Source organism: Pundamilia nyererei, unplaced genomic scaffold, assembly GCF_000239375.1.
Source record: "Pundamilia nyererei isolate P.nyererei 1_Seehausen unplaced genomic scaffold, PunNye1.0 scaffold00009, whole genome shotgun sequence".
In the NCBI taxonomy this organism is placed as follows: Eukaryota; Metazoa; Chordata; class Actinopteri; order Cichliformes; family Cichlidae; genus Pundamilia; species Pundamilia nyererei.
This window is the reverse complement of record NW_005187410.1, coordinates 4,662,810-4,689,977: the sequence shown is the minus strand read 5'-3', so window position 1 is coordinate 4,689,977 and position 27,168 is coordinate 4,662,810. Positions and strand designations below refer to the sequence as shown.

General features: G+C 41.0%; 1 protein-coding gene across 2 annotated transcripts in view; it reads left to right on the top strand.

Annotated features, from left to right (window-relative positions):
* LOC102212381 (obg-like ATPase 1) overlaps positions 1-22,611 on the top strand; it is a 44,584-nt gene extending 21,973 nt beyond the window's left edge. For both annotated transcript variants that reach the window (XM_005723489.1, XM_005723487.1), the window contains 7 exons: positions 1,500-1,675; positions 5,155-5,235; positions 5,602-5,699; positions 15,925-16,065; positions 16,621-16,717; positions 20,024-20,146; positions 22,152-22,611. In XM_005723489.1, coding sequence (XP_005723546.1) covers positions 1,500-1,675; positions 5,155-5,235; positions 5,602-5,699; positions 15,925-16,065; positions 16,621-16,717; positions 20,024-20,146; positions 22,152-22,253 — 818 coding nt within the window. In that variant the 3' untranslated portion in view covers positions 22,254-22,611. The remainder of the gene's footprint in view (positions 1-1,499; positions 1,676-5,154; positions 5,236-5,601; positions 5,700-15,924; positions 16,066-16,620; positions 16,718-20,023; positions 20,147-22,151) is intronic.
* Positions 22,612-27,168: the final 4,557 nt, after the last annotated feature.

Below are 27,168 nucleotides of genomic sequence, written 5' to 3'. Positions count from 1 at the left end.
GCTGTAAAAATACTGAACATATTCATATTATGTAATAACTGATAATTGATTTATTGTTGAATAAAGCAAATATGCACGGCTTGGAGTGAAAAGGAAAACAAAAGAAAGTTGTTTGTGGATATTTGACATGGTTTCCATTGTTTGTGTGTAAGAGGACAGGTATAAAGAATTCCAGTAATTAACAGTGAATGGTTGTTAAGGCCTCACACACAGGCCTAGAGAGTGGAGCCTTTGCGACTTCCTGACAATCGCCAGTTGAAAAAAAAAAATATTTGCTTACTTGTTTCAAATTGTTAAGTTATTTTGTTGTTGTTTTTTATAGTGTGCTGTTTTTTGCCTGCAAGAGTAAAATTCTACTTTAAACATTCATGATAATCTAGCAAGAGCCATATAGAAATATGATATGTAATACTTTTATATATACATGGACTTTTTTTTTTTTGGGGGGGGGGGGTAGAATTGTGACCATTTGATGTCTTACTTTAGAACACAACACTTTTAGTTAAGTAAAATATTAACTTCAGAAGTTTTGTTTGGAACTGAGTCTGTTTTCACGCTGCAGTGCTCTGTGCTGTAGAATGATTAATACACCAGTGAGGTGCTCTTTCTCCCCCCCCCCCAAACACGCCATGTTGTCAAACAAGCTCTGCACAAACTGTACTTTGTAAATTGAAGAAAATATTTGCAAGACATGTGGGAGAATTGTCCACTACAGTTGCCAGTGTTAATGTTAAAGGCTTGTCACTCTCATGTGCCAGATGTACAACCCACCCACCACCACCCCACCAGCCCCACCCCCACCCGCCACCACCCCCCCTTCCAAACCCTGAGCACTGCTGAAGAATCAGAAGGAGTCCTAAGAGCCGCTGGTGGCTAAATGGTCTGCTTCACAGTCTCATTACCTAATCACCAGCATAGCCACAGCTAAGATGCAAATGATTAGAATACGGCTGTCCTCTTTCATATAAGAATGCTGACATTTTCTCCTAAATCATGCTTAGTTTTCTGCGTTTTTTGTTGGTTTTTATGTTTTTTTCACTAAATGGCTAATAGTTTTAAAACGGAGAAGTAGGAAATGCAAGGCCAGATGCTCTCCGCTTCGTGCAGAATGACAGACAGGCCTGTTTTAGTTGCACTTAAAGCCAATTTTAGTGGAACTTGGCTTGACACTGTGAGCTGGTTTCTAACTGTTCTGACACACTGAAAATAAAGATTAAATATATTCCTGAATATTGCATTTCTATGACTGACATTGTGCTTTTTTTATGTGGATGCCTTTTTTTCATATTCTCTGCAAAAAATAATGCTTTTCCTGGGCTGAATCTAATCACTGTTTCACATTTGATTTCCAAAAAGTCAATGTCATTGATTCTGTTACCCCAATTTGTTGTTTGGATTATACGTGTTCATCTAAAGCAGAGCTGTTGTTATTTCTAAGAAGAAGAAAAAAAACCTTTATACTGATGCTCTCCCTGTGTGTTTGTATCGTATCCCTGCAGGTGCTTTTGATGATGAGGATATCATCCATGTGGAGGGGACAGTGGACCCAGTGAGGGACATGGAGATCATCCACGAGGAGCTGAGGCTGAAGGATGAGGAGATGATCAGCCCTATTATTGACAAGCTAGAGAAGACAGCCATTAGAGGCAGTGACAAGAAACTCAAACCAGAATATGTGAGTCAATGTCCCAGCAGGCCCTTTGCTCCCCCTCACAGCAAGGCACAAATAATAACCCACCCACACATGGCCAAGGGAAAAAAAAGTATGTTTTTTTAATCTCCCTCCAATAGGTCTCACCCCTCCCCCTGGCCCATTTTTCCCTTTCTGAGATTGAAAGTGATCAGGGGTCAGGGGTTTTCTGCTGTAGAAATCATTAATAGAGAGTTACTTATTCAGCTACTGACCCTGGGTCACAGCACTGGGCTAATGAAAGTGTTTCCACACAGCTCTTTTCATCTAAAGTAATACTCAAATCATGGCACAGCTCTGTCTCATGCTTATACACCTACAGCAGCTCGGGAAATTGTGTGAGGCCATATAGTGGGTGACACATATGCCTATACCTTGCTATCAATACAGTAAATGTTTAGAATATGCTTTGACAGAAGATTCTCAGTTCTCGGTGGTGCAGGGCAAAATGCAAGGCAAGATGAGAAAAGAATCCACATCTTGGATGCTAGATCAAAATATATATGGATGCTCGCACACACTCAGGTGGTTATATTGTTCCGGTAATGAGGCTGAGCAGCTAACTTTAGCAATGATTTGGTTGCAAATGTCACATGATGCCCTTCCATCATTGGAGCAGGTTAGGATGGGCCAGCAAGCAAGGGGGATCTGGCCTTTCACTTGGAGCAGCATGCCCAATTTCAGGCCCCAACACACCAAGGCTCTGACCACTCATTACACTAACGAGAGGGGCTATTTCACCTGCTGCAGAGGCCCCCGTGACTGGTTGGTTTCCCTCAGACGAAACCCCCCCACCCACCCCCTTACAGCCAGCAGCACTTCCCCACACCCCTGTAGCCCCGCAGACAGGAGCCATTCAGGCTAGGCAGGTGGCCGCTTACGCACATAATTGCTAACAATTTTAGGCAATGAATAAAAATGATCTACATTACTTGTCAAAGGTTGTGCACGCGTCGGCAAGTGAGAATCTATAGAAGACCTCTTTAGATGGCAAAGAATGGTGCTTATCAAAGGCTGCACTAAGCTTTTAGATGGGAGGGATTGTGTGATTGTCTCACAGGCTGAGCCTAGCGTGTGACATGCTCAGCTGTGTGTAGGCACACGTACGCACGTCTAATTCAACATCTATATGCAGAACATCGAGACTATGTCTAAAAATGTACAGTTTAGTAGAAACAATGGTGCTCGTTCTTTCTTTTGCAGTGCCACGAAATAATGTGAAATAAAAAGGATATTGTGTGCAGCCTTTTAAAAGGTGATTGCTTGAAAGACCTTTGAAATGGGATTTAATTTCCTTTGTCGCACTCATTTGTCTATAGACTCTACAGGTCTGCGTGTGGTGTGAAAATTCATGAATAAAAGCATATTTTATCCTGTTCCTAACAGATTTAAAGAATTCGTTTAATGGGATTGAAATGTGAGAGTGTCTTATTGTACTATTTAAGTCTGTGGTGATTATCACAGTGGTAAATATGACATAATTCAGGATGATGCACCCTGTTTCTTGTTAAAACATGGCCTAAAAATTCAAAAATCAGGGGAGGCTTTTTTGCACGAAAAGCAGCAGTGTATTTTAAATAAAATCCAGCATCTCAAAGCCCACAAGTTGCTGTGTTAGAAAACTGAAAATATTCTTAATTTGAAAAAAAGAAGAAGGTCAGCATTGAGTTCATGTGAATTTGCTTCTGTTTGCACTCATCAAGTGTTGGATTGAAAGGGCAAAGTGTTGTCTTGCAGAAAAATGCAGACCTTTGCCCTGTTACATAGAAACACAGTGCCAGCATAGTGTATTACTCTGAAAGAAAACTACTGTGCAAAGCAGCATATAATTATGCAGTATAAGATAACACCAAAAGGACAACACTGAATAATTGTAGTTTGTGACACAAATCAGCCTAACTTCCTGCTGAAACCGGATGTCGGCACAAGACAAAATCCTTAAAGACAAGACTGACATTATCAGATTAAAGGATTTGAGTTGTGACGAAGTATGCAGTTTTATCGAAACTGTTAAAAAAAACACTGCTACACAGATGATGTTATACTATTTAGGAAAACTAAAGACATATATGGAAATTACTGTTAGGTTCAAATTCCTAAAAGTTCTAATATTTTGTTGTGCTAAATTTATGTGCACGCACCACTACAAGGCTCAAATTTATGCATTGTTAAAAAATGTAAACATGTTTGCTGGTGCTGTGTTTACAAGAACAATGTTTCATTGCTTTTGTCCAAGTGAATCCTCAAATCCCCTCTCCCTGCAAAACAATAATAAGAAACCGGCCCACCAGCGGCGCTTCATGGTGGCAAGCGTATGTGTTTGACCCCTGTGGGACCTATATGCCTTTTATTAACACCTGCCTGTTAGAGGAGCTCTGCACGGCGGCTGCGAGCTGATGAGGGAAACCTGGAGCGGGTTCAGCCTGTGTCACTGGCCGTTTGCTGTTTCCATTTCACAGATGATTAATCTCTCTGTGAAGACTTGGGCCGGCGCGGGCGGAGTGTATGCAGCTCTTCCTGCGCTCTCTCCCGCTGGCTGCACTCTGGCTGCCTGACTAAAAGGCCTTTAGAATTCCTGTGGAGAGAGATGTGCAGAGAGTGAATGCAGCTGGCTGGGGGTCAGTGTGTGGAGCTTTTTCTGCCATTGTGTAATTGAGGCTCTGGCAGGATTTTTTCCTCAGTTCTTTCAAAAGGGAGTATGATTGTGAAGTGCTGCAAGGGTTTGGGGAGGGAAAAGGAGGTAGGGGGAGTGTTGCAGGGGGTGGGGGAGTTTTTATATGAAGGGGGAGGTCAAGTTGACAGGAACAAAAAGAATGTGTTCCGCTAATTTCTGTGGGGCTGGATCAACAATAATAGGCTCAATTTCTTTATTACAAATTTTATAACTACCTCCCTCCCATTTTCCCACCCTTTTCCGCTTCCAGATCCTGTCAAGACCCAGTCTTGCCTGTGGTCTCAACCCACAAGTACCTCAGTAATGAATGTGGCATACATAGCTGGAAATGCTCAATATTTTCTCCAGAAGAAACACTGAATAATTAGCTCTGTACCTCACTAGTCCTTATTCAGTAGGACTACATTCTGCAAAGTGCCTGAGGAGGGACCAATAATTTACACCTTACTAACCAACTTCCAATTAGTTCCCCGCTCTTTCCAATTTCGTCTCCTCTCTCTATCCTTTTCATTAAACAGTCCCGATGGAATATTGATGTATAAAGCTGAGACTCTGAGAGAGACACCCCAGAAGGCATTTTGTCATGATTTAAAGGAGGGAAGGGGGTCTTGTGCATGCCATCCCTGTCAAAGATAGGCCACTCCTGCTTGAATGCGAGCAAAGGCCATTGTTCATTTTGGCATCAGGATGCCATGCATTTAGGAAATAATTACCCCATACCCTGCTGGGTTTATATTCTTTTTCATCTCCTTTAATGGCTCCTTGTTCATTCTATTTTAACCCCATACAGGACATTATGTGCAAAATCAAGAGCTGGGTAGTGGATGAAAAGAAACACATCCGCTACTATCACGACTGGAACGACAAGGAGGTAAGCCTTTGATGTTGCTGTCACATTTATTGGCACGATTTATCATGCTAATCTTTTCATCTGACCTAAAAGTACAACTGCTGTTTCCTCTTCTTTTGTTTTTTGTGTTTTGTTTTTCAAGCAACATGTTTTTTGTGCAAATCGCAAGTTAATATTATGCACAGTTATATTTTGACATTGCTTTTGTACAAGCTAATGACATCTGGCCATGCTGATCTTGATTTAGAGGCTTCCTAGTTGCGCCCCACAGAGCCTATACACCAGACTCTAATTTGATTTGGCTTCGCTTGTCTCTGTGTTGTCCTCAAAGGCTACTTTGGAAAGTTGTGGATTCTCAGTACTTGCCTTGTCTGTCTTTTTCTACAGATCGAAGTGCTGAACAAATACTTGTTTTTGACATCCAAACCAATGATCTACCTCGTTAATCTCTCTGAGAAAGACTACATAAGAAGAAAGAACAAATGGTGAGTACTTCGAAGAAGGGCGGGAGCAGATTCATCGCTCTCACTAATCATCGCTAAAGAGCTTTCCTTCTACTTACGTAAGGAATAGCGTTCATTTTTACTTAGTTTAATCTAAACTTGTGCGCATTTGCCGTTGTGTGAGACTTACTGTGGTCTCCTGCTGACAACAACAGTCATATCTCTGTGAGAGAATCTGCCTGGAGGTGGCACTAAGTAAGCTCTAACACAACACCCAGCCCCAGACTCTGCACTTCATTAAGCCCATACGAGCATATGGTCTCCATTTCCAGCAAAATTTCTCATTTCCATATGATATCAAAGAGAGCGAAGGCTTTAAATGACAAAACAAAACAAGCGTATGTACATTTTGAAGCCAAACAGCTGATTAAAATCATCTGGGCCAGTAAATCATAGGGGCAAGACTCCTTAAAGATTATCTGAAATTGTTTTTGCAAATATTTGGTTTTGTCTTCACATGTTGTTGCTCTTGCTTTACAAGCATCTCTTCACAGCCATGAAATTCCCACAGTTCAGAACGACAGCCGAGGCTTCCTAGATGTGTTTAACTGACTGTTTTCCATAATAATGCGCATGTACGGGGAATTGCATGACTCATGCTTTCAGGTACAACACTGGTCACGATGTCAAAGGGCTAAAGATGACCTTGAAGGCACTGATATAAACTTCCAGCTCTGTGATCCTTACAAGCACTTTTTTGTAGTAATGTTGTCATGTGGCCTCAGTGAGAGCTGATCCAGAAGGCTGGTGTTTGACATCCATTATGTCTGAAAGGGCTACTTTTCCCACACTGCAGCCATTTTGTCAATAATACCAACTTGTGGATTGTTATCACACTTTTCCAATTGCCCTCCAGGCTGGTGGTGTCACTTCTTAGAAAATTTGTTTTTGGCGCTTTACTTGGCAGCATTGTATTACAAGTGAAGTTGTTTACCTATGACTGTTTGTTAAAATGTTCCTGACACGAAAGTATGACTGTCAGACGGAGGGAGGAGGAAGAGAACTCATAAATCAAATGATTCATGGCAAGTGGAACATCCGTCATCAGTAGGAATAGAGGTCCCCCCCCTCCCCCCCTTTTTTTCTCATGTTGTGTGTGTGCGTGCATGTTTCTAACTGTGTGAAATGCAATAAATCTCGGAGTGTTTTAAACAGTAGTGCTCAGGTGTCCCGAGGGCTCCGCGATGAACAATGCCGACATCAAAGTGTTGATGTTTGACAAGTGATGAGTCACTTCCCTTGTCCAGAGAGGAGCTCACACCTGTATGGAGATGATTACAGGTAGATCTAGCTGTCCCTAATTGTACAATAAATGCTGCTCTCAGCCCTAATGGCAGCTAGTCTGCTGCAGAGACGCCAGACTGCCATTTGGCTGTCGCCATGCTCCCGTGTTTTTCCACCAGCACAGTTGAGATGATGATACGGTTAAGGACTATTCAAAGCAAACAGCAAGACAAATTGCAATCCCAGGTTTAATGTGTTCAGGGAAAGAAGGCGAATCGTAGAATGAGGCAAATAAGCCAATTTTATCTGTGTCTCTCAGGACACACATTCAGGCCTTTTCACAGGTTCACTTCCCTGCTTCTTTTTATTTTTTTAAGCTCTTTTATATTTAAGGTGTTTTGCTGAGATGCTGCCATGCAAGATTGAGGTTCATGCTATTTAATCTCAGTTACACGATCCTGATATTTTTAATGTATGCATTATAATTTTTTTTTTTTTTTTATTATTATAGCCATTTAATAGCATTTTCTCGAAATAGTTATGGCAATTGCATCATCGTTTGCAATAGTTTTATTTAGTATTGTAAGTCTCCAAAAACATTCTGTTGTTAACCGGGATCATCCTGTTTGGAGTATGGGAACCACATACCAAGCTGGCCTTGTTTAGACAAGAATACCGAGTATTAGCTTTAGAAAGCCATCATTAATGGAGGGATCAGACAAGGAGCAAGGCCTCCTTTCATCCCCAGGTTCTCTGCTGGAGACAGTACATCATTTACTGTTGAGAGGAGCACATGGCTCCAATCCTATACAGTGTATGTGTATGAGAATGCGTACATGTGCATGTTTGAAGTCTGTTTCAGAGGCGACTCCATGCTCATTTGGATGCTGGTGTAATTGCGGTGTGGAGATCAAAGGCGCGCTGGCCGAGTGATGTTCCAGAGGAGACTTTACCACACAGCCCTCTCCTCTGTGCAGAGGGGGCCGCCTGCTGCTCACCGCTCCCCTCTCCCCTCTAGCCATGCACTGCCCCCTGCACATCCCCGCTCGTAAAAAATGATTAAGGCTGCATTTGTCATGTGTTTATGACTGAGAGGCATTGCGTGATAGGGAATGGCATCTACAAGAGTCTATCAAGAGGCTTTCTCCTCTTTCCCCGGCGTCAGTGAGCTGCCTGGAAGACTATTCAACAGAGCGCAGTGTGTGTGTGTGTGTGTGTGCGTGTGTGTGTCTGTGAGAGCGCTGTTGATAATGTGGTGGCTGCAGTCTGCCCAATGCTGGCATCTTTACTCGTCATCAAAGACGTGTATTTTACAAGCACGTGGCCTCGCCAATTTTAGGACTCTTTCTTTCTTTTAATAGATTTGATATCAGATATTTATTCAATCTTCTTCTTAATCTTCGAAGAGTATTCATATTTTGTAATGACAGAAGACACAATTAGAGGACACTTCAGCTATACTGTGATGTTTTTTCCTCCCTTGTCATTTCTTTTTCTGCCTTTTTCTTCTCCTTCTTTTGGACAATGTGCATTAAAGTAAATTGGTGCCTCTTAAGTAGATGAGTTGACCTTTAAGGAAACCGGCAAGCGTGACCTGTCTGTGAGTGCCTCTGCCGTGTGGGCTCTCCTGGTGAGTGTAAGAACTGCAGGGTACCACTGCTTGCAGCTTTTATTAACTCTGTGCGTGTGTGTGTGTGTGTCTGCGTGCGTGTGTTTGCATGTGTGAGCATGTATGTTAGTCAGGGTCTGTTTGTCTGCCTGTATACAAGTGGGCATAGGTCTGAGGATGTGTACTTTTCTCTTTAATCTCCAAATACTTTTTTGTTGTTGTACTCTTCCAAACGTATTCGTACTTTATCTCTCTTAAGCATTGTTTGCCTCCAGTGCGTGTTACGTTTGGTACCTCTCTCATTATTCTTTATGCCGGGAAGCGCCAACTTTAACATGCCACAGCTGCTCTTTCTGTCGGTCTCTACCTAATTGTGTTTTCCTACCACAAATGCATCCATATCTATAATCTACTTGCTAATGTTTTCTTGTCGTGATGTAATTCAGAAAATCTTCTGCAATCCTGATTCCCCTCGTTAGCCATTTCAGACAACGGTGATGCTTCAGAAGACCTGACCAGTCTGATTTCAGCACAAGGCCTTGTTTAACGCTGGTGTGTTCAAAGATAAGAAAGCAATATTTTCAGTATCTCTTATTTCACTAATTCTAAAGTAATAATAAGACCAAAACCAAGAAGACCAATCCTATTAATGTTTTTTATTTTCCAAGAGCAGTAAAAAGATATACATGGCCCACAATGTTGAGATACAATAAATAGAAACAGTGCAAAATTGTGGAAGCTGTCCTTATATAAAATTCTGTTTTCAGAAAATAAAAAATACCCCATGTATATATTTTAAATAGACTAAAAATGAACTCCAAAATACACCAAATTATAGTTATTTGACTAAAAAGTACCGCGCCTTTCTGTGGTGGAAAATTATATTAAAGCTTACATATGGATATGTATTTGTTTCAAGGTGTATCTTTTTTTGAGTAGGAGCAAATTGGTTTTGGGCTGACAGAGCAGGAGGATGAGAGAATACTGAGAGAAAGAGTCGGTGCACCAGTTTAAATCTCAGCACTGGATTTGTTGACAATGAGAAGAATGTAGATTCGTCCCCGGCGTAACCTTTGAGGCAAATGCGGTGTAAACATGAGGTAATATCTCCGAGTAGGTTGAGGAAATCCAGCCACAGAGGTTGTTATTTCCCCAGAGTCTGATACTCCGGTCTGCCTGTAGGAGGAGCTTTCACAATTGAAGTAAAGGAAGCCCCGAGAGGAGCTGCAGCATTGTGCCGCTCTGTCTCACAGCAGACAACTCGATGTGGAGAAGGGGGGTATACTATGTCTGCTCAGCTTAAAGGTTGACTTGTATTTTGTTACCTCTGCTTTTTGGTCCTGAAGAATGTCAGTAACAACTTTATCGTGCATTATTTTTTCGCTGTCTTCTAATTTTGACAAACAAACACTCGTTTCAGGAACCACACCAACATTTAAAGACTGAAAAAAAAGTCAAACCCACAGACAAAGCCAGTCCATGAAAGAAATCACTGCTACCCACTTCAGCTACTCCAAACCATAATTCACACAAACACAAGTGAAACTTTATTGAGTGCAAAACCACTGGCTCCATCCAAGTTTTTTTTAGGAACTACTATCTAGGGAGTCAGAGTTCACTTTTCAAAGCCATGTGGGAGATATACGATCACATGTTTGATTTGTCCACTCTGTCCTTGTTCAGTGTGGGATCCCGAGAAACACTTTCCCATTGTAGGATGCATACCCTACTATCCGCAGTCGGTCCTAATGGATGCCGTCAGCTAGCTTTCAATGAGTGAAAACAACAGGAGAGGAAGTACAGTAAAACTGAAACAGATGTAAAGTCCTGTCGACTCTGTTAGCCCAGTTATTGACTGTCCCCTGTCCAGGTAATGAAAGGGCACTGTTGTCGTGTACCACATGACCCCATTGTCTTTGATGTGTTTCGTGATGAAAACCTTGTAGTAAAATTGAGACTAAAAGTTTTTCATTTTCTTTCTATATTCTTCAGTTTGGTCTCCAAAACCCAGTATAGATTTCTCCCTCATTCCTCAGCCTCAAATCTGATAAATGCTGAGTCAGTCTGCCCCCAACAGTTCATAATCCACTTATTCTGAAGACACACACGGGGGGGATTGTTCTCCTGGCATTTTGCTGACATAGAAATAAATGTCTACGAGTTTTGCGTCGGTGAAAACGCTAGATTTTGATAGTTGAGCTTCTTGAGGTGAGCTTTGTGTTATCTTTGCGATAAGCTTAAGGCCAGGAACACATGCTGCAGTGAGTGGCCTGCAGCCTCGACAAGTTTAATGAGACAAATAAATGAATTTTACTGTTGCCACATACAGCTCCTGAGCACTTATTATCAGGATTATTGTTGAAACTGTTATGAATGGACGAGGGGAGAAAAAAAAGATGTCGGATTGTAAGCGGTGTTGGGGAGGGGGGGGCATGATTGGCTGATGTTACATATGTCCTTGATTACCTTCCTTCTGCTTTTATTCTAATAAGTGGCATTCTTTGTACTCCCTAGGACAGCTAGACAGTCTGACACACGATGAGAATAAATATTGCATGTGGTAGACATTAAGCTGTCATCCTGGAAAAAAAGAAGAGATGGAGAAATCCGTGTGGTGTTCTTCGGCGCTACACTTTGCCTGCTCTTGTCACAATTGTCACATCTTGATGACTCCCCCCTCTCTACCCCCAGCCCCCTTATTTTCTCTCGCCCAGTCAACTGCCATGAATGACAGCATGGATACCCCATATAGAGAATTATTTTGGGTGATGTAGAATGTACTCCTCTGGGTTACTGTTTGAATTTCTCATGTTTGCCTGTTTTTTGTTTGGGTTTTTTTGCACCCCCACCCCACAGAAATATCTTTAATGAGTTATGGCTTTGATATTGTGTCCTTAACGACCATCTTAAAGACAAATCTATGGCGGATGGGGTTGTTAAGGTTTCATCTATCATGTGCAAACGTTTAAAGTCACAATATTTAATGGGTGTAGTTATCAAAGAAAGGAAAGTTGTTTTAAAAAGCTTGTTACCAGCACACCCTCAAGGTTTGTTTGAGATACGATGTGAGATGATGCTCTTAATTAAAGCTGCTCCCATTGTGCGTGCGCCATGTTCTGTTTCCTCCAGCCCATGATTGCTTTGAAGATTGAAAGAAGTTGGTAATATTGCTGATAGTGTGTCTGTGTGTGCGCGCGCGTATGTGTGTGTATGTGTCAGATCTCCTCCCTTTCTTAAAGACGCGATGGGTAATGCCTTTCCATCCGGCTATGGCCACAGGGAGCAGAGAGCGTCTGCACTCTTGTCGCTCAGGAGCTCACCACTGGGAGGATGAAAAGCTTCCCACAGAGCCCCTGACTTCCCAGCCTCAAAAGCCACCATGAGCTCATACCTCTCATTTCTCTCTCCCACCACAGAGGAAGGGAAGAGGAGGGGGTAGTATATGCTGTGTGCCGCAGCATCTTGGCCCCCTAGGTTGCTCATCCTTGTAACCTGGGACCAGACAAACAGGGGGGACTCTGGGTTTATTACTTGATGATTCTGTGCCTGGCATCTAAGCCAGTAGCTGTCAGGACATGTGAAGGGAGTAAGTAACACATTCAGCTGAGCTACCCAGACTCAGGTGCTGGGAGCTCACCTGTGGGTGTGTCAGTGATCGAGCTGTGGAGGATGTAGGTAGCGGATTACTCTTCGGGTCTGTCGGCACTCAATCGCATCGGGACTGAGCACTCAAACCGGAGGTGGCCGACCTTATACAGGCTTAACTGGCTCTGCACTCATGATGAAGCCAACCTGTTTGAGTGTATGTCAGACGCAGGCCCAGGTCATTTCTCAGGTAGCTGCCCCTGTACTTTAGATGTTCCTATTGTTTGAGCCATTTAAGCAGATCAAAGCTCTGACAAAGCCCAGGGAAGCCCCCAGGCATTCAGAAACACAGGAATTATCCCCTTTAGGATTCTCACACAAAAAGACAAATAGGCAAGCTCCGGAGGGTAGCCCCACCTGGGGAACATCTCTATTCAGAGCCAGTCTGTTGCAAAAGGTCCAATTGTGGGGTTTTTTCTTCTTGTAATTGTAGAATATATTGTGTTTTAAATTACATGTACTTTAAATACAATAAGCATTAGATCCAAAGCTTGCAACAAATGGTGTGATGCCTATTATATTTTCTAGACGTAAGACGTAAGGTGTCACATGGTCTTGGTTTCATGTTGACTGTTTTTTACCTTTAAAAAAATAAAAAATAAATAATGCATACATGTTTGAGTTTTGCCAAAGTTTTTCTGGTTAAAAAAAACTATATTTTTCCATTTGATCTGAGAGCACAAACACAGCTTGTTCCTTGGACTTGTTTGAGCCTTCAAGCCAGTGAATGATTAGCAGAAATAATGTCTCTGTCACCCTTAATCACATTAAAACGTGGTTAACATTTAATTTTTCCCACTTGATATGCAAAAATTTCCACTTGATTTGCAGCAGAAGCCATTGGAATTCCATTATAAAAAGAATAAAAATTTCAGGCATCATTTGTTCAGAGAGGGATATCAAGAGCAGAAAGTGCTGAATCTTTCTATTAACCGAGCAGTGAGAGATGGCACTCAGTTCTGGGACATAATAGAGACTGACAAGACACATGCACTCGCACACGCTCTCTCTCACACATGCACACACACACGCACACACACACGCACACACATCTTTCTCACTTGTATTAGTTTAGAGTACGAGGTTGATGAAGAAGACCTACAGGGAAAATATTTTACTTACATCTTATTACTGATTTTAACAAAACTGCATATCTTTTCACTTGCTTATTTTTAATCAGGCAGTAAACCTTCCTCTAAAACAAAAGTCAGGCCTGTTTCTTGTGTTAAATAGGCATTTCACACTGTGAATGGGCCTCCACGAACAAGAACACCCCTTTATTCTTTAGTATGACTGAGAGCCATAAAGACACAAAGAAATCTGCAGCATGTTTTACATAAACATTTTTCCAAATTTACACATCCACATAAAATTTCACACAAATAATTGGAAGGGACATAAATACAAATTGCAAAGTGGCACGGGTAGACAGTGGTGAAGTTGACAGAATTGGTTTTGGGAGTCATGTTGACGACACTTCAAAGCTCTTAATTGACAGCGCTTTGTTTCTGGAGTTGTGGGAAGGGGGTGTTTCATGTTCCTGTGGCAAGGTGTTTGTCTGGTCCTGTGTCACTCAGTGCAAGGACCCGGAGACCCCCGTGCTCATTTGCAGCTCACGTTCTCCGTCTCGGCTTCGCATTATTAAAATCATCCCTCAGCCTTCTACCAAGAGCCTCTTTGTTACTTGGCTGGCTTGGCTCAGCTCTGTCAAGTCTTCACCAATTACAGTCTCAGGTACAATGGTCTATTCAAAGGATCACAGCCCTTGACTGGTGTGGAGAGAGTGATTTGTGAATCATTATTCAGCCGCCTGTAGAGAACGCAATACCTGAGGAATGCAAATAACGTGCCACCAAATAGACAGCTGTGCTGCTAAAAGTGACAAACTACAGCTGTTATTATCTCAGATTGGATTTTTCCCCTCTTGGAGCGCCCTCCATCTCCTATGTTTTCAGGTTTTCTGCTTTGGCTAAATGTGTTTTATTTTTCTGTCCTTTATTGGCGAGACGTTGGATGCCACCTTATTGTGTGTTATTGTGGTGGTAGTCAAGCGTCAGATCTGCATACATGGTGTGAACAGTAAGGGAAATATTAGGTTATTCCTCTTAATAGATGTCCATCTGAAAAGGCAGACAGACGACCTGGCACATGAGGCATTTCAGATTTACTGCGCCGGCCTGTGGTGTTATTTTAACTTGTTGAGAAAAACATTCAATCAAAGCAAAACTGTGCTCTTCGTTTTGCCCGTTACCTTGTCATATATTGTATATTGATAATCATTAGGTAGGAGCAGCGATAGGGTGCTGCAGGTGATAAAGCGGTGACATTGTTATTGGAATAGATGTGGTATTGAGGTGGTGTGGTTCCTCCCAGTCTTTGATTCTTATGGGCTTTAAACAGGAAACTAGGATTACAGATAATGACAGGGACCCCTTAGAATCAATCCAGCCCAGGAGCCGCCGTGTGAAAATGGATTTGTGTGATGCTGCTCTTTGAGATCCGTCCAATCCCAGCCTCGGAGCTTGTGAGGCTAATCTCATAATTGCTCTAACCCCCTCGTATTGTTCTGACTGAGGGTTACCATTAGCTGTGAGGATATCTTTGTCCTGCAATGTCAGGTGTCCTGCTGGACAAGAACACGTAAAGGAAAAAAAAGATCATGCAGTTAAGAAAGTGCCAAAGATAACGGTAGGTGGTTAGTTGCAGTGCTTTCTCTTTGCTTGAATGTTAATGTTTATCTAACATTCAAAAAAACACTCGGCTGGTGGAAGATTTCTTTTTTCATAGTTTAAAAAAGTATATCGTGAATTTCACTTCCACATTTCAGAGAGAAATGTGTGACTTTTTGCTTGAGCGATTTCAAAATGCACTTATTAAGAACAGTCTTGTTGTCGAACTGATTATTTTAATGCCTATTTAAATCATTTATTTATCATCTGCAGGAGCAAAGGTGTCACATTTATTCGAGAAGTGCAAAAAGGGAAGTTGCAGCTATTGATTACGTATAAAAAAAATGTGACCACAGTGGCATCATCTGTTTGTTTTTTGAACTCTTTTGAAAAGAAGCCATGAGGTGAACTGCTGACCTTAGCCACTTTTCCACCTAAAAGTGGCTAAACCGTCTTTCTGTGCAATTAATTTAAGAATACCTCAAATTACAACAAGGACAAAACAGCGTGAAATGACATACAAATGTCTTTAAAAGTCTGAATTAGGTTAATGATACAAAACACAACATTTAACACCATAAAGAAGGTGCTGAAAACAAAAAGAATCAGGTAACATATTTAACAATAAAATAAAATGAATGAAAACCCAAACTTCAGCAAAATTAAATATTCTTGACACTTTTTACTGCTTTATGTCTTAAAGTGGAAATGAATGCCCTCCTACTTTTGGCATCATTTTAGGATCACTGAAAATATTAGGACCTGTTTTATACATATATATATATATATATATAAAAATCCAGTTTTTGTAGTTTTATTATGTTTCTTTCTCTTTGCTAAAGGACGTGTAGTCAAGTCTGATTTTTAGTTGAGAACTTGAATGGAAAGAAAGTCAAACTCTGAAAGGAAATGCCACCTTTAGAGTGCAGTCTCCCACAAACACTCATATTTTCAGCTGCTCTCATGAATATGCATGCATGCAGCGAATAACAAATACGTTCATGTTAATCAAGTCCTCCAACGTGTTTTGCGACTGCTGTTTTTCTTTTTTTTTAATCAGGTTGGTGAAAATCAAGGAGTGGGTGGACAGTCATGACCCCGGAGCCTTGGTCATCCCCTTTAGTGGCGGCCTAGAGAGCCTGCTGCAGGACAAGAGTGAAGAGGAGAGGCAGAAGTACAGCACAGAGCACAAGACACAGAGGTTAATTAGCATTCAGTCTCCCCACACTTTATTATCAGCTGTGTCCTCCATGCACTCCTTTAATTGCATGTGCTGATAGAATAATAAATGGCAGAGTAATTACCATTATAAAGCAAAGGATCCCTCTTCTTACTGAACAACTCAGTCAAAGGGTTTTCCTCTAAATTAAGTTTTTAACTGTCATCTGTCATCTGTAGGTATAATTATAACTTGGGCATTTTGGGTTTATTGTTCTTGTGTGAAAACCTCTATGGAGAGAAAAATTGTGACAGCAGATTTTTTTTCCCCTTCTTTCTCTCAGCAAAGATCGAGGCATTGGGTTGAATTCTTAAAAATGTTAAATGAGTCTACAAGCCTCCTAATTAATCAAAGAAACCATTGGAGAGTTGAATGTCTTATGCGAAACGAAGTGACCCATCTTATTCACTTAATGAGTTTATATTGGAATGAATGGGGCCTTGCCATTGAGGTGAACTTTGTCTAGGCATCAGCAGCGATAAAGAATACTTAAACAGTTCAGACCCCTCGATTCAAGCTGAAATCTCCCCCCACCAGTGCCCTGAGCAAGATCATCAAGGCAGGCTACGCAGCCCTGCAGCTGGAGTACTTCTTCACTGCTGGACCAGATGAGGTCCGTGCATGGACCATTCGGGTAAGTGCCAGCTGCCTGCTGTGCGCATACGTACATGTGAGCGTGTGTATCAGACTCACACACACACACACACGAATACACACAGTATCCCATGTTCCACCCTGCTGGCACCTTCACTGATATCGCACACTTTCAACTTTGTCATGGTTGTGCTTTAGCTAGTCATTACAGACCAAGGATAACTTCAATTACTGGTGAGCTGCTGAACAGTGAAAGTGGGGGCTACATTGATTGAGGAGGGCAACAATTGATTTTGCCCATTACGTCCATGAGAATGTTTCCATCCTGTGCAGATCTGCCTGCCCTCCTCCTGCCGCTGGAGATAAGGAGCCCGTGCATTGTGCCTGCCTAATCTGTGTGACGGAGGTTGTCTGTGCCAAAATTGATGTCGCTTTTCATTCGACTGTTTGTGGGCCTTGCTGGGGACTCCTCCTCCCCGTGTGTCTCAGTTTACTGAGCCCAGCCCGCCAAGAGCTTTGTGCAATGGGATCGCAGCATTTACATCAATACAGATGTTTGCTTTGCATGTTGGTATTGTGTGCACTTATATTTTCTTTCCTTGAGCAGATAGAAGTATCGAGTGCAGAAATAATAAGCTATTTTGTCTGAGTAACATTTATAAGTTCATATCAGTGGTTTAAAAATACAACAAAGTAACTTTTGAGAAACTTCAACAACGAAAGATTTGGATTGTATTCAGTCATACAAATTCATATCCATTCTTTCATCCCATCAGATATTTCAAAGGATTGTAATTTGAATGTTTTTTTTTTTACGATACAGAATGCTTTCAATCTCATAAACATAACTTGTCCGTTTGAAAAAAGGAGTCCCATTTTCAAAAAAGCATTGCAATTTTCCACAATGGCATCTATTCAAAGAACTTGTCACCAAGCAGATCATTATGGTTTTGTTCCCCGAGTGTGAGACCGTTCACTGTTCACATTTTGTTGTTCAATTTGTTCAAAATCTTGAAATAACCCACTATAGATGGTGGAGGCAATAATGGTAGAAAAATTCTCATGTGTGGGCGGGTTACAGATTTGACCACTGATGGAAATACTGCTTAAATTTTTATCTTGCCCAAAGATGGCATCACTTGTCCACTTACAAAACACACATAAATAGGGGTGTTTGTTCTGCGTGTGATGCAGCTTTACCAAGATCATTTTCCCTTGACTTTGAATAAGCTCATATTGGCTTCAGCCTATTTTCTGACATCTACTTTTCAGTGCATGGGTGGATTATTTTGCATAAGATTTACGAGTGCACTGTTCTTCACGAAAAGATGAATCGATTTTTCACACAAACAAAACACTAATTTAAAATGCTATCTCGTGCTTCATTATTATTACTATTATTGTTGTTATTATCGTTATTATTAGATAGAGATGTAGCTTCAGACAGTTACATTATGAGTAATACACAGGTTTCCAAATATGCCCTAGAGGACTCCAATATGCATTTGTAATATCTGCTATAGCAAATTGCAGTGATAAATGTCCTGTTTCTTTTTTAACTAATAAGAAAGACTTTTTTTTTTAAAAAGCACAAGATTTTGCCTTTTTCTCCATTTAAATATATTTATATAAATATATAATAAAATTGCATGTTTCTTATAAGGAACACAATGTTCACTTGATTTTTTTGGCATGAGAAAAAATGACACATACTTTTTTTTTAATGGGATCTATATGAATTTCTGCTCTCCACTAGACAGGGTCTCCTTTTTTCCCTAATTCTTTTATATTGTGGTTGAAACAAAATTTAGCCACCTTCAAACGATTCACCAAAATCATATATCGGGTGAATGTTAAATGTTTTGTTGGAGATTATATGACACCCATCCACACATCAAACTTGATCCTTTATTTTTCTTTTCTAAGCATTTTTAAACTAAGCACAACCCAGAGGGGAAGATGAGCTCACTCGCTCTTCATCCTCACAAGACACGTTACATTTTAGTCAGATGACATCACCGTGTTTAGATGCACACGTCTCAGCATGACTGATGTCCTCGCTATTTAGAGCAAAGTCCCAAAACACTTCAAAGGCATCCTCGAAAACACGCTTGTCCTCCTCGGCATAACTGATTACAGCCAGCCTTGATTGTGTGTGAGGGGCATTTAGTCAGGTAAGCATCAGTGAGTAACTATATTAAGCCAATACATCTTGCATTGTAAAAACTACACTCAGTAATGTCGTGTTCCTAAGTCCTTTAACATGCTTTATTAGGCAGCCTCGAGGTGACCATTATCTATCAGCCTGCTCTGCATAGCTCTTAACTAGGACAATGTGGATCTCTTGTAATGCACCATATGAAAAAAATCCCTCCCTTAATCTATTTTTCTCCAGATAGACAAACCTTGATGCTGATTAATGGTAGTTAAACTCACAAGCACTCCGTCAATGAGATTGCAAGTAGATGGTAATGTATTAGAGTCATTAAATACGCATCATTCTTTTGGCATGAAATATGTTGACCCCAACCTGATTATATACATAATTAAAACTGCTCAACAGTTTCTGAGCACGGAGCTGCAGAGCAGAGAGGGAGCGAGCAGGTCGACAGGCAGGAGTCATAATGATGCACAGCAGCCACGTCACTTATTTGGGTCATTTGTCATTTCCACCCAGCATTATTTCAACGCATATAAATTGCACATTTTGTCAGTCACCAGTTTTGTCTTGGAGTGTTAGAGAGGGCTCAAAGTGCAATATATAAAATATATATACATATTTTATACATCTATTAAACTGTTACATGTAAATTGAAATCTCAAACAGCTCCAGTTAATATCAAATCTCTGCTGTGTAAATGTAAAAAGTTATAATACTCCAAAACTCACAGGAGTACATTCAACACAGTGAAATACCACTGAAGGGTTGAGCTGAATTTGAATTACCAAACTCTCACAATAGTAAAGGCCTGATGCAGTGGGGTCTATACCACGCTTGCTTCTCACTGCAACGCTGGGTCTTCTTGCTGTCATGACCAGAGAGCCGAGCAGCGACCCACAATGAGGCAAGATTGCTTGGACAGAAATCAATACCACCACGGAATGGGAATCAGGAGGCATTGATAGCAGTGCTGGGTCCTTATCGGTGTCCAGGCTACCCTAGCAGGTCACAACTGAGTGGAAAGCTATCCAGAAATCAGGACTGAGGCAAGAATACCCCCGACTGAAAATCACCCCCAGAGTGATCACAACGCTATCACCCCATCAAACACCGTGTCGCTGGCATGCTGTAATCCATCTTCTCCAAAACAATTCATTTGTCCTCTCTTTTCCTTCCTTGTGACAGAAAGGAACTAAGGCTCCACAGGCTGCGGGGAAGATCCACACAGACTTTGAGAGGGGCTTCATTATGGCGGAAGTAATGAAATTCCAGGATTTTAAAGAGGAAGGCAGCGAGAGTGCTGTCAAGGTGAGCAGTCAGGGTGCCAGAGGAGATGAGGGGAAGTCTCCTGTGATCAGTGGAGCTGACAGTCGCCACACAGCTCCTACTGAAAACTGCTCTTCACCTTTACTCAGGGGAAGAAATTACTGCACACACTCCAGCACCACTCCTGACAAGCCAGCTGATTCTGGCTCTAAACACTGCCATTCTGCTCCAGCTGTGCATATCTTTATCACAATGTGTCTTAACTGGCTGATGGTAGTTCTTGCTCGTGGCTCAGCGTAGTCGCTCCAAGGAAGCACTTCTTCACCTCACCAGGCATTTATCAGATCTACAGAGTGTGCTGTTAGCTTAGAGCTCTCTGTTACCAAATCCCCAAGCCACTGTAGGCATGTGACAGTGATATAAAGCGGCAAGTTAAATAAAGTGTGAAATTCCTTAAATAAGGACTGTTTCATGGTTTGCAGCACAGAAATGTGACTTGCATGTCTTCTGTTTTTATGGGCAGTGTTTGTTTTGACCTTTTTAACTGCACCTTGTGGACACACCTATCAAGTGTATTAAGTCATTTCACTGCTAAAGGCAACACAATACTTTTCTTTCCTGCTCCAAGTTGTACTTTGACATTGAAAATTTGTTTAAAATCTGCAAACTGCAATCAACTTATCGAATGCACACGGTTAATAATGAGTTCATCGACACTGTAGGATGCCTTTTAAATTAAAGGTGCACTTTTTTTCAATCCTTTATTTTCTTTAACGAGAAAAAAATCTACTTTTAAATCTCAGTTAATTAAAGCAGAAGTGACTCTGATTTTATGTGCAACACTTGTGCGAAGCAGCTGTAAGCCATGCTGTCGCAATCCCCCTATCACCACCATCAACTCCATGTGCCCACTTACAGACTCAACTAATGTAATTATGGTGGCACAAAGGGCCCACGGGGACCAGTGTGGAAAGGAAGCACTAAAAAAAAAAAACATTTAAATCTCCTTGCTATTCAAGTCCTTTTTAATAAATATTTGATATTTAATGCATCGGCAGTGTATTGTCCACACCCTCCATAAGCTGCAAAAAGAGAGCGAAATATGTAAGTCTCTGGGGGTTTCGCCATTGTTATCAGAGGTTGAGATCTCAGTGTCAGGTCCTTACTGCATGCTCTCTTACTAATCCCTTTTTGAGCCTCAGAAGAACATGGAGCGTTTCTGACTGTGGCATTAAGGTCCATGCTATTTAATGCCAGTTGTGGGAATAGGCTGTCTGAATAGGGCCAGTGTACAGGGATATCACATTATTAGTAATCATATCTGCTTAAGCCAAGCTTGCTGCTCCAGATGGCTGCTTTCAAGTGCAAATGAACCAGTTAGACGTGTCTGGTTTAATACATACTCAGGAATCACAAATAGCCATTGATTTTTTTTCCTGTCTCCCTCTCCATCCAGTGTTTCTGGTGGTATTGAGCTTGGATTAAATGGTCTCCTGAGCCTTTAAAGGGACATTGATTCTTCTAATTAATTGTGCACTGTGCAGAACCAGAATGCGTAAACCTGTCCGTATTAGCACTTCAAGTCAATTATTTTGAGTTTGCCGGGAAGGAGAACAAACACTTACTGTACACAAAAGAAATGTTAGAACTTATTTTGTTTCCTTGAGAAGTTTTATAGTGCTGTAATCAAAGACTTATTAACATTTTGTGCTTGTGCACATGAAACTGAAATGGGCAGAAGAGAGGATTATCACTCAGTGGGAATTCAGGCACCCCTCAAACAAAACATGCGTGCACTTGTGTGTGCGTGCGTGCGCCTGTGCAGGCGTGTGTGTGTGTGTGTGTGTGTGTGTGTGTATGCATGTGTGGATGAACATTTGCAAGTGTAATTTTAGTTCAAGTTAAATCTTTTCTAATATTATTTAAATTATAAAGAGTTTTTAATCTGCTCGAGTTCATCCACATGACAGACTAGCTATTTCTTAGCATACAGCTTACAAGCTTTTATATTATTTTAATGATTCTTTCTATTTTTTTAACCCCACAGGCAGCTGGTAAATACAGACAGCAGGGAAGAAACTACATCGTCGAGGATGGAGACATCATCTTTTTTAAATTCAACGCGCCGAACGCACCAAAGAAAAAGTGACGCAAGAACAATGCGTTTGTTTGCACAACTGACTGTCTTGTTGCCTTATATCTGGCCACTTTTACACTTTTTGTTTTCCGTGCTGTAGGACTGAATCCCCCACTCGTGTGCCAAGGCACAGGTTCAGTAAACTCTGACAGCTTTGCTATTTAAGATCAGGATCGGCCCCCACTCCAAATTGTAGCAGCATTTGAAGGAGCATATTACTCTCCAGATACTTCATTAATCTCCATCACGGGTGCCAGCACTGACACAGCTGACAGCGGGGACAATGCCACCTGCTCCTCTCCCCCTTCTGCAGATAATGCATGTTTTACAGTAGCCCAGATGTCTACACTCAATAAAACATTTGACAAAACCAGTCTGTGTGTGTTTTGGGATGTCTGTATTGAGTGGGAAGCTGCATGGGGATAGTGATAGCGGTCCTGCCGACCACTGATTAGAGAATTAAAAGACACAGCTGACACTGACTGTAGCATAGAGGGGACAATTATAATTAAATCTGTTAACTGAAGCTGATTTTGGAAGGGCACATGCTGGATGCAGGTGTCTTGGCCAAAAGAAATGGTCACTTTAAATGATTATTTGCAAAGAGCCTGAGTTAACCTTTCATTTATCATTTTTATGACATTATTGTATGATATTATACATGTGCTCTCTTTCACTATGCCACCAGCTTTTCGACTCTGTCCCTAAAAAAAACAAAAAAAACAAAAAAATAAAAATAGCACATTTTTTATGTTTAAAGTTTCCTACTCCCATCCTTGAACAACAAATACACATCTGCACACACACAAAAAAAAATCCAAGAAATATTCATACAAGCCATATTTTTACAAAAATAAAAATAAAAACTCCAGCTTTTAGTATATTCTGTATGGTATGAAAATAGAAGTTGATACAATCCACAAGCACAACCAGAAAACGATTCCTGTTGTCTGAAGTAGTGTTTTTCTCACCCCCTATACTTTGTGTGTAAGTGTTTGTGAAGCGTTTATGCTGATGGAATTGTATGGCTGCAGCCGCAGTGCTCCAAAGTAAGATTGTATTCTCCGTGGGAGTCCGAACAAAGAGCTGCAGATCAGCAGTGCTTTGCTGAATATCTTGTAACCATTAAGACTGCGGAGAAAAAAATGGCTTTTTGATGGGAACAAAAAGATTGAATAAAAATGGTCATTTTTCAGAAAGAGTATTGCATATCCAAGTTTTTTGGATGGGATGTTTTATGGAGTGGAGCCTGTGCTCGCACTACAAAGCATAGTGTTTGTCATGGAAATAAGGTGGATTATAGTTTTCAGAGTTTGAGATCAGTGGCAAAATATAGGATAGTGTTTATTGTGGTTACTTAGAAAGAATGACGGATGACAACATGTGTATCAAATAACATTAAGCTTATTTTTCTTGGTAGCTTTACCATTAACCAGTGGTTTTAATCACTGAAATTTCTTGCAGCAGACCAAGAATGTTATTGCTACCAACACTTAGAGCTCTCGCGTACAGTATATGCTTTTACGACGGACTGCTTTGAGTTGACTGGTTTCTAAGTGAAACCATACAAATCCTCTGGAGAGCACAATGGGGGCTTGAGACTAAACTGTTTTTGCATTCTTCTCGGGGTGGTATTGGTGTTGGCCAACCTAAACCCAACACAGAAGATTATTCATCTGCTGCAGTTTTGAGGCTCGGGGATTGATGAGTTGTTCCCAGCGGTCTGGGTCATGGAGTATTTTGTTTTTCATAAAGTGACAATAAATCCTTTCAGGGCAAGTAATAAAGCTATTTAGAATCATGCAGATGCAGTATAGGAACAAAACACCAGACCGAAAAAGTCCTCAACATGCTGTTTCAGGATTTGATACCAATAATTTTGCTGTCACAGAAGAAGCAAGGATTCATGAATTATAAAGTCATTGGGTGTCCTGACATCATGGAACACATTATAAAATATATATATATGCACAACCTCACAGTTAATAGCAAAAACAAACGCGTGTTAAAGTATCCGTAAACATTACCGGGTGACATCGGTAGGACTGTAAAAACTGCCCGGCAGGGCTCATGAAACGAGCCCAGAAATGTGACAGAATCTCTGCTGGTACAAATGTGCCGTCAGCACCATCAATCAAGTGGTGCCACTCTGCCCCGAGGCAAACCACAGTGGCATCAAACCAAGAAGGACACAGAGTGGAAAGCTCACTTTAAAACACACACCCAACAAGACAGACTGCGGCCTGCTGCTGTAAATCACACGGACACCAAAGAGCTTTGAAGATTTTTTTATTTATTTTTTTAAATGGAATGTGTGAGTTATAACAAATAAACATATAAATAACTATGGCATTTTTCAGAGCAGTAACTACACACGAGGGATCGTGTTGGGAAATTCAATGGTTATTATAAACATGCTGTATCATATTATTACTGTGAGGAAATTATCTCTATTTTGGATAACAATAAAAATGTTGCCATGTTGTAATTGCTGCTATTGTGTGACTTCTCTGTGTGCCAAATGCCGTACGCTGAATGGAGGTAATACGGAAGCAGGATTGGACTTTAAGGGGGGGAAAAAAGTTTACATTCATATATGATACTTCATGCAAGCGTTTCCTCTCCTTCATGTTGAACTACCATGCTTTGATTTATTGCTCCCACAGTCAGGGTGATAAAACACTGTCCAACGTAGTGCTGAGTGAAAAGAATGCCATAAACAGCTGAGAGGAAGCTTAGAAAAGAGTAATTAAATCATAACCTCTGGAATTTAGTTTCTCTTTTTCTTTATTGTTGCCACATCACAAATCTCCTTTCTGTGCCATCATGGTCGCAGTCTTAATAACAAGTTAGGTGTTTAAACTATCACACAAAATGCAGCAAACCATCATTTAAACAATAAACGGCTACATCGTCTATGTAATGTCCAAGAAACGACTCCTGTGCATCTTCCCACCTTTACTGTTACGTGCTGCTCTAACTGCTGTGCATATATACTGGCCTCTTAATTACACACACCTGCAAAATCTATTGCAATTCAGAGCACCAGCTCTGAAACTATAATTAATAATAGTTTAAAATCCGTAATTATAATCTTATAGTTGATTTATAAAGGTGACAAGTAAAGGTGTTGCACTGGACTAGGTGTTTTGTGTCCTCTATTTTGTCATTACTGAGCATAATGCCAGGCATTATTTACTATGCAAAAATATGGAACTGCATTACAATTAATTGTGTAGCTGTAACTGTGGCCACCGAGTTTAACCTCCTGAGACGTTGTGTCCTCATATGGAAACGCTGCATTTTGGCTTTTCTGCTACTTATACTTCATTCTTCTCAATAAAATGTTTTTACTCTGTTAAACAATGGTGACTTTTCGGTTATGCTGTCAGGTTGAATCTACTCCACAATGACACATAATGTGTATCTGAGAAACTTATACCACGTTGCTGAACTCTGTGCTGCACCCTTGCTCCGCTGTTTACCGCACTGCTGGTTGTCTAGCTGCTGTTTATGTTTGTAAATGTATGTCTTTTCATACTTTCCACCTTTGTGCCTGCTTGTCGTTGTTTAACCTTTGCTTTTGTGCCATGCAATCTACTATCAAAGAACCGTCTATCCTTATATGTTTAAATAAAATTCATAGGTTCGATTGTGATCCCGAATGGGAAATGCATCCACACATCCTCTGTGTTGACAGGATGTTGAACTTCCACAATAAGAATATCATAAAAAGTTTTCTAGTAGCTACGTTTGACCTCAGCCCTCATTGTATAAAGCGCCTCTGACAAAGAACGGTATGATTGTTCCTGTCTCAGGTGCTTCATAGTTGTGTCTGACACACATTTGATATTCCATCCACACTTCTTCATTCTGCACCAGTTTCAATTTTCTCTCTCTGGACCCATTTACAGTGCCCCCAGTAGGGCAGTTTCTCTCCGTGGGGTCACTCTCTCTTGGACTGGCCTTCATGAAAACAACTGTCAATATGTTAATACGAAACACTCAAAGCCATTGTGGACTCACTCAGTTATCTTTCTTATTTCTACTATGTGCCACATAAGCAATGTCCACTCCTAGAAGCTGCTGCAGAGAAGCTTTTGCATTGCAACAGACTGCTTTGCTTTTATAGACTTTCAACTATAATTTCATAGAGTTTATTAATAAAACATTGCATTTGCATAGTATTTTAAAGGTCCTCGCTCATATAGTTAAAAGGTCATTTCTGCCCATGCTACACTGAACTTTTACAGACAAAATGAAACGTCCACTGGGTAACTGCTCTGCAGATTTCAGATTCATCTCATGAGGTGCATACAAGATCTGTCAATACAATCTAATTTCCTTTGTTTGTAGCTATGGCTCTAGAGAATGCTCACAGGTTTAAAGACAAACACAAGAGCAGTAACCTGCCTCTTGTAGGCCACTGCATCCACCAGAGTGTTGCATTTGTGTTGTTTTTAGGATATTTGACTCTTCCCTTTAACTTCGAGGTCTGTAGAAATTGTTGATACGTTTCCAAGGACTCCTGGAGTAAGACAGACGTAGCTGCAAGGTTTTTCTAAAGCTGTTTCCATTGGCCTGTGTTTACCTGACATTTGGATTGACAGCAGAGTGATTGGAAATATCCACCATTCACTGCCGTGAGCTCCTGAGTGCACGGAAAGTGCTTTTGTAGTCTGGCTGTAATGGGCCAAGTTTGAATTGAAGGTTGGGAGAAATAGCCTCACTGCGGTCGCGCACTGTGAGGAACTGACACACCACAAATAATACTGAGAAGTGGGGTCCTGATAGCATCACAGCCACAGAGCAGATACAATACCATGCAGACTCTCATTTCAATGCACTTTCACAATGTTGTAATACGCACAATCAGATGGAGGGGAAGAAATCCAGTCAAATACAACCTCAGATTCTGTCTCAAATG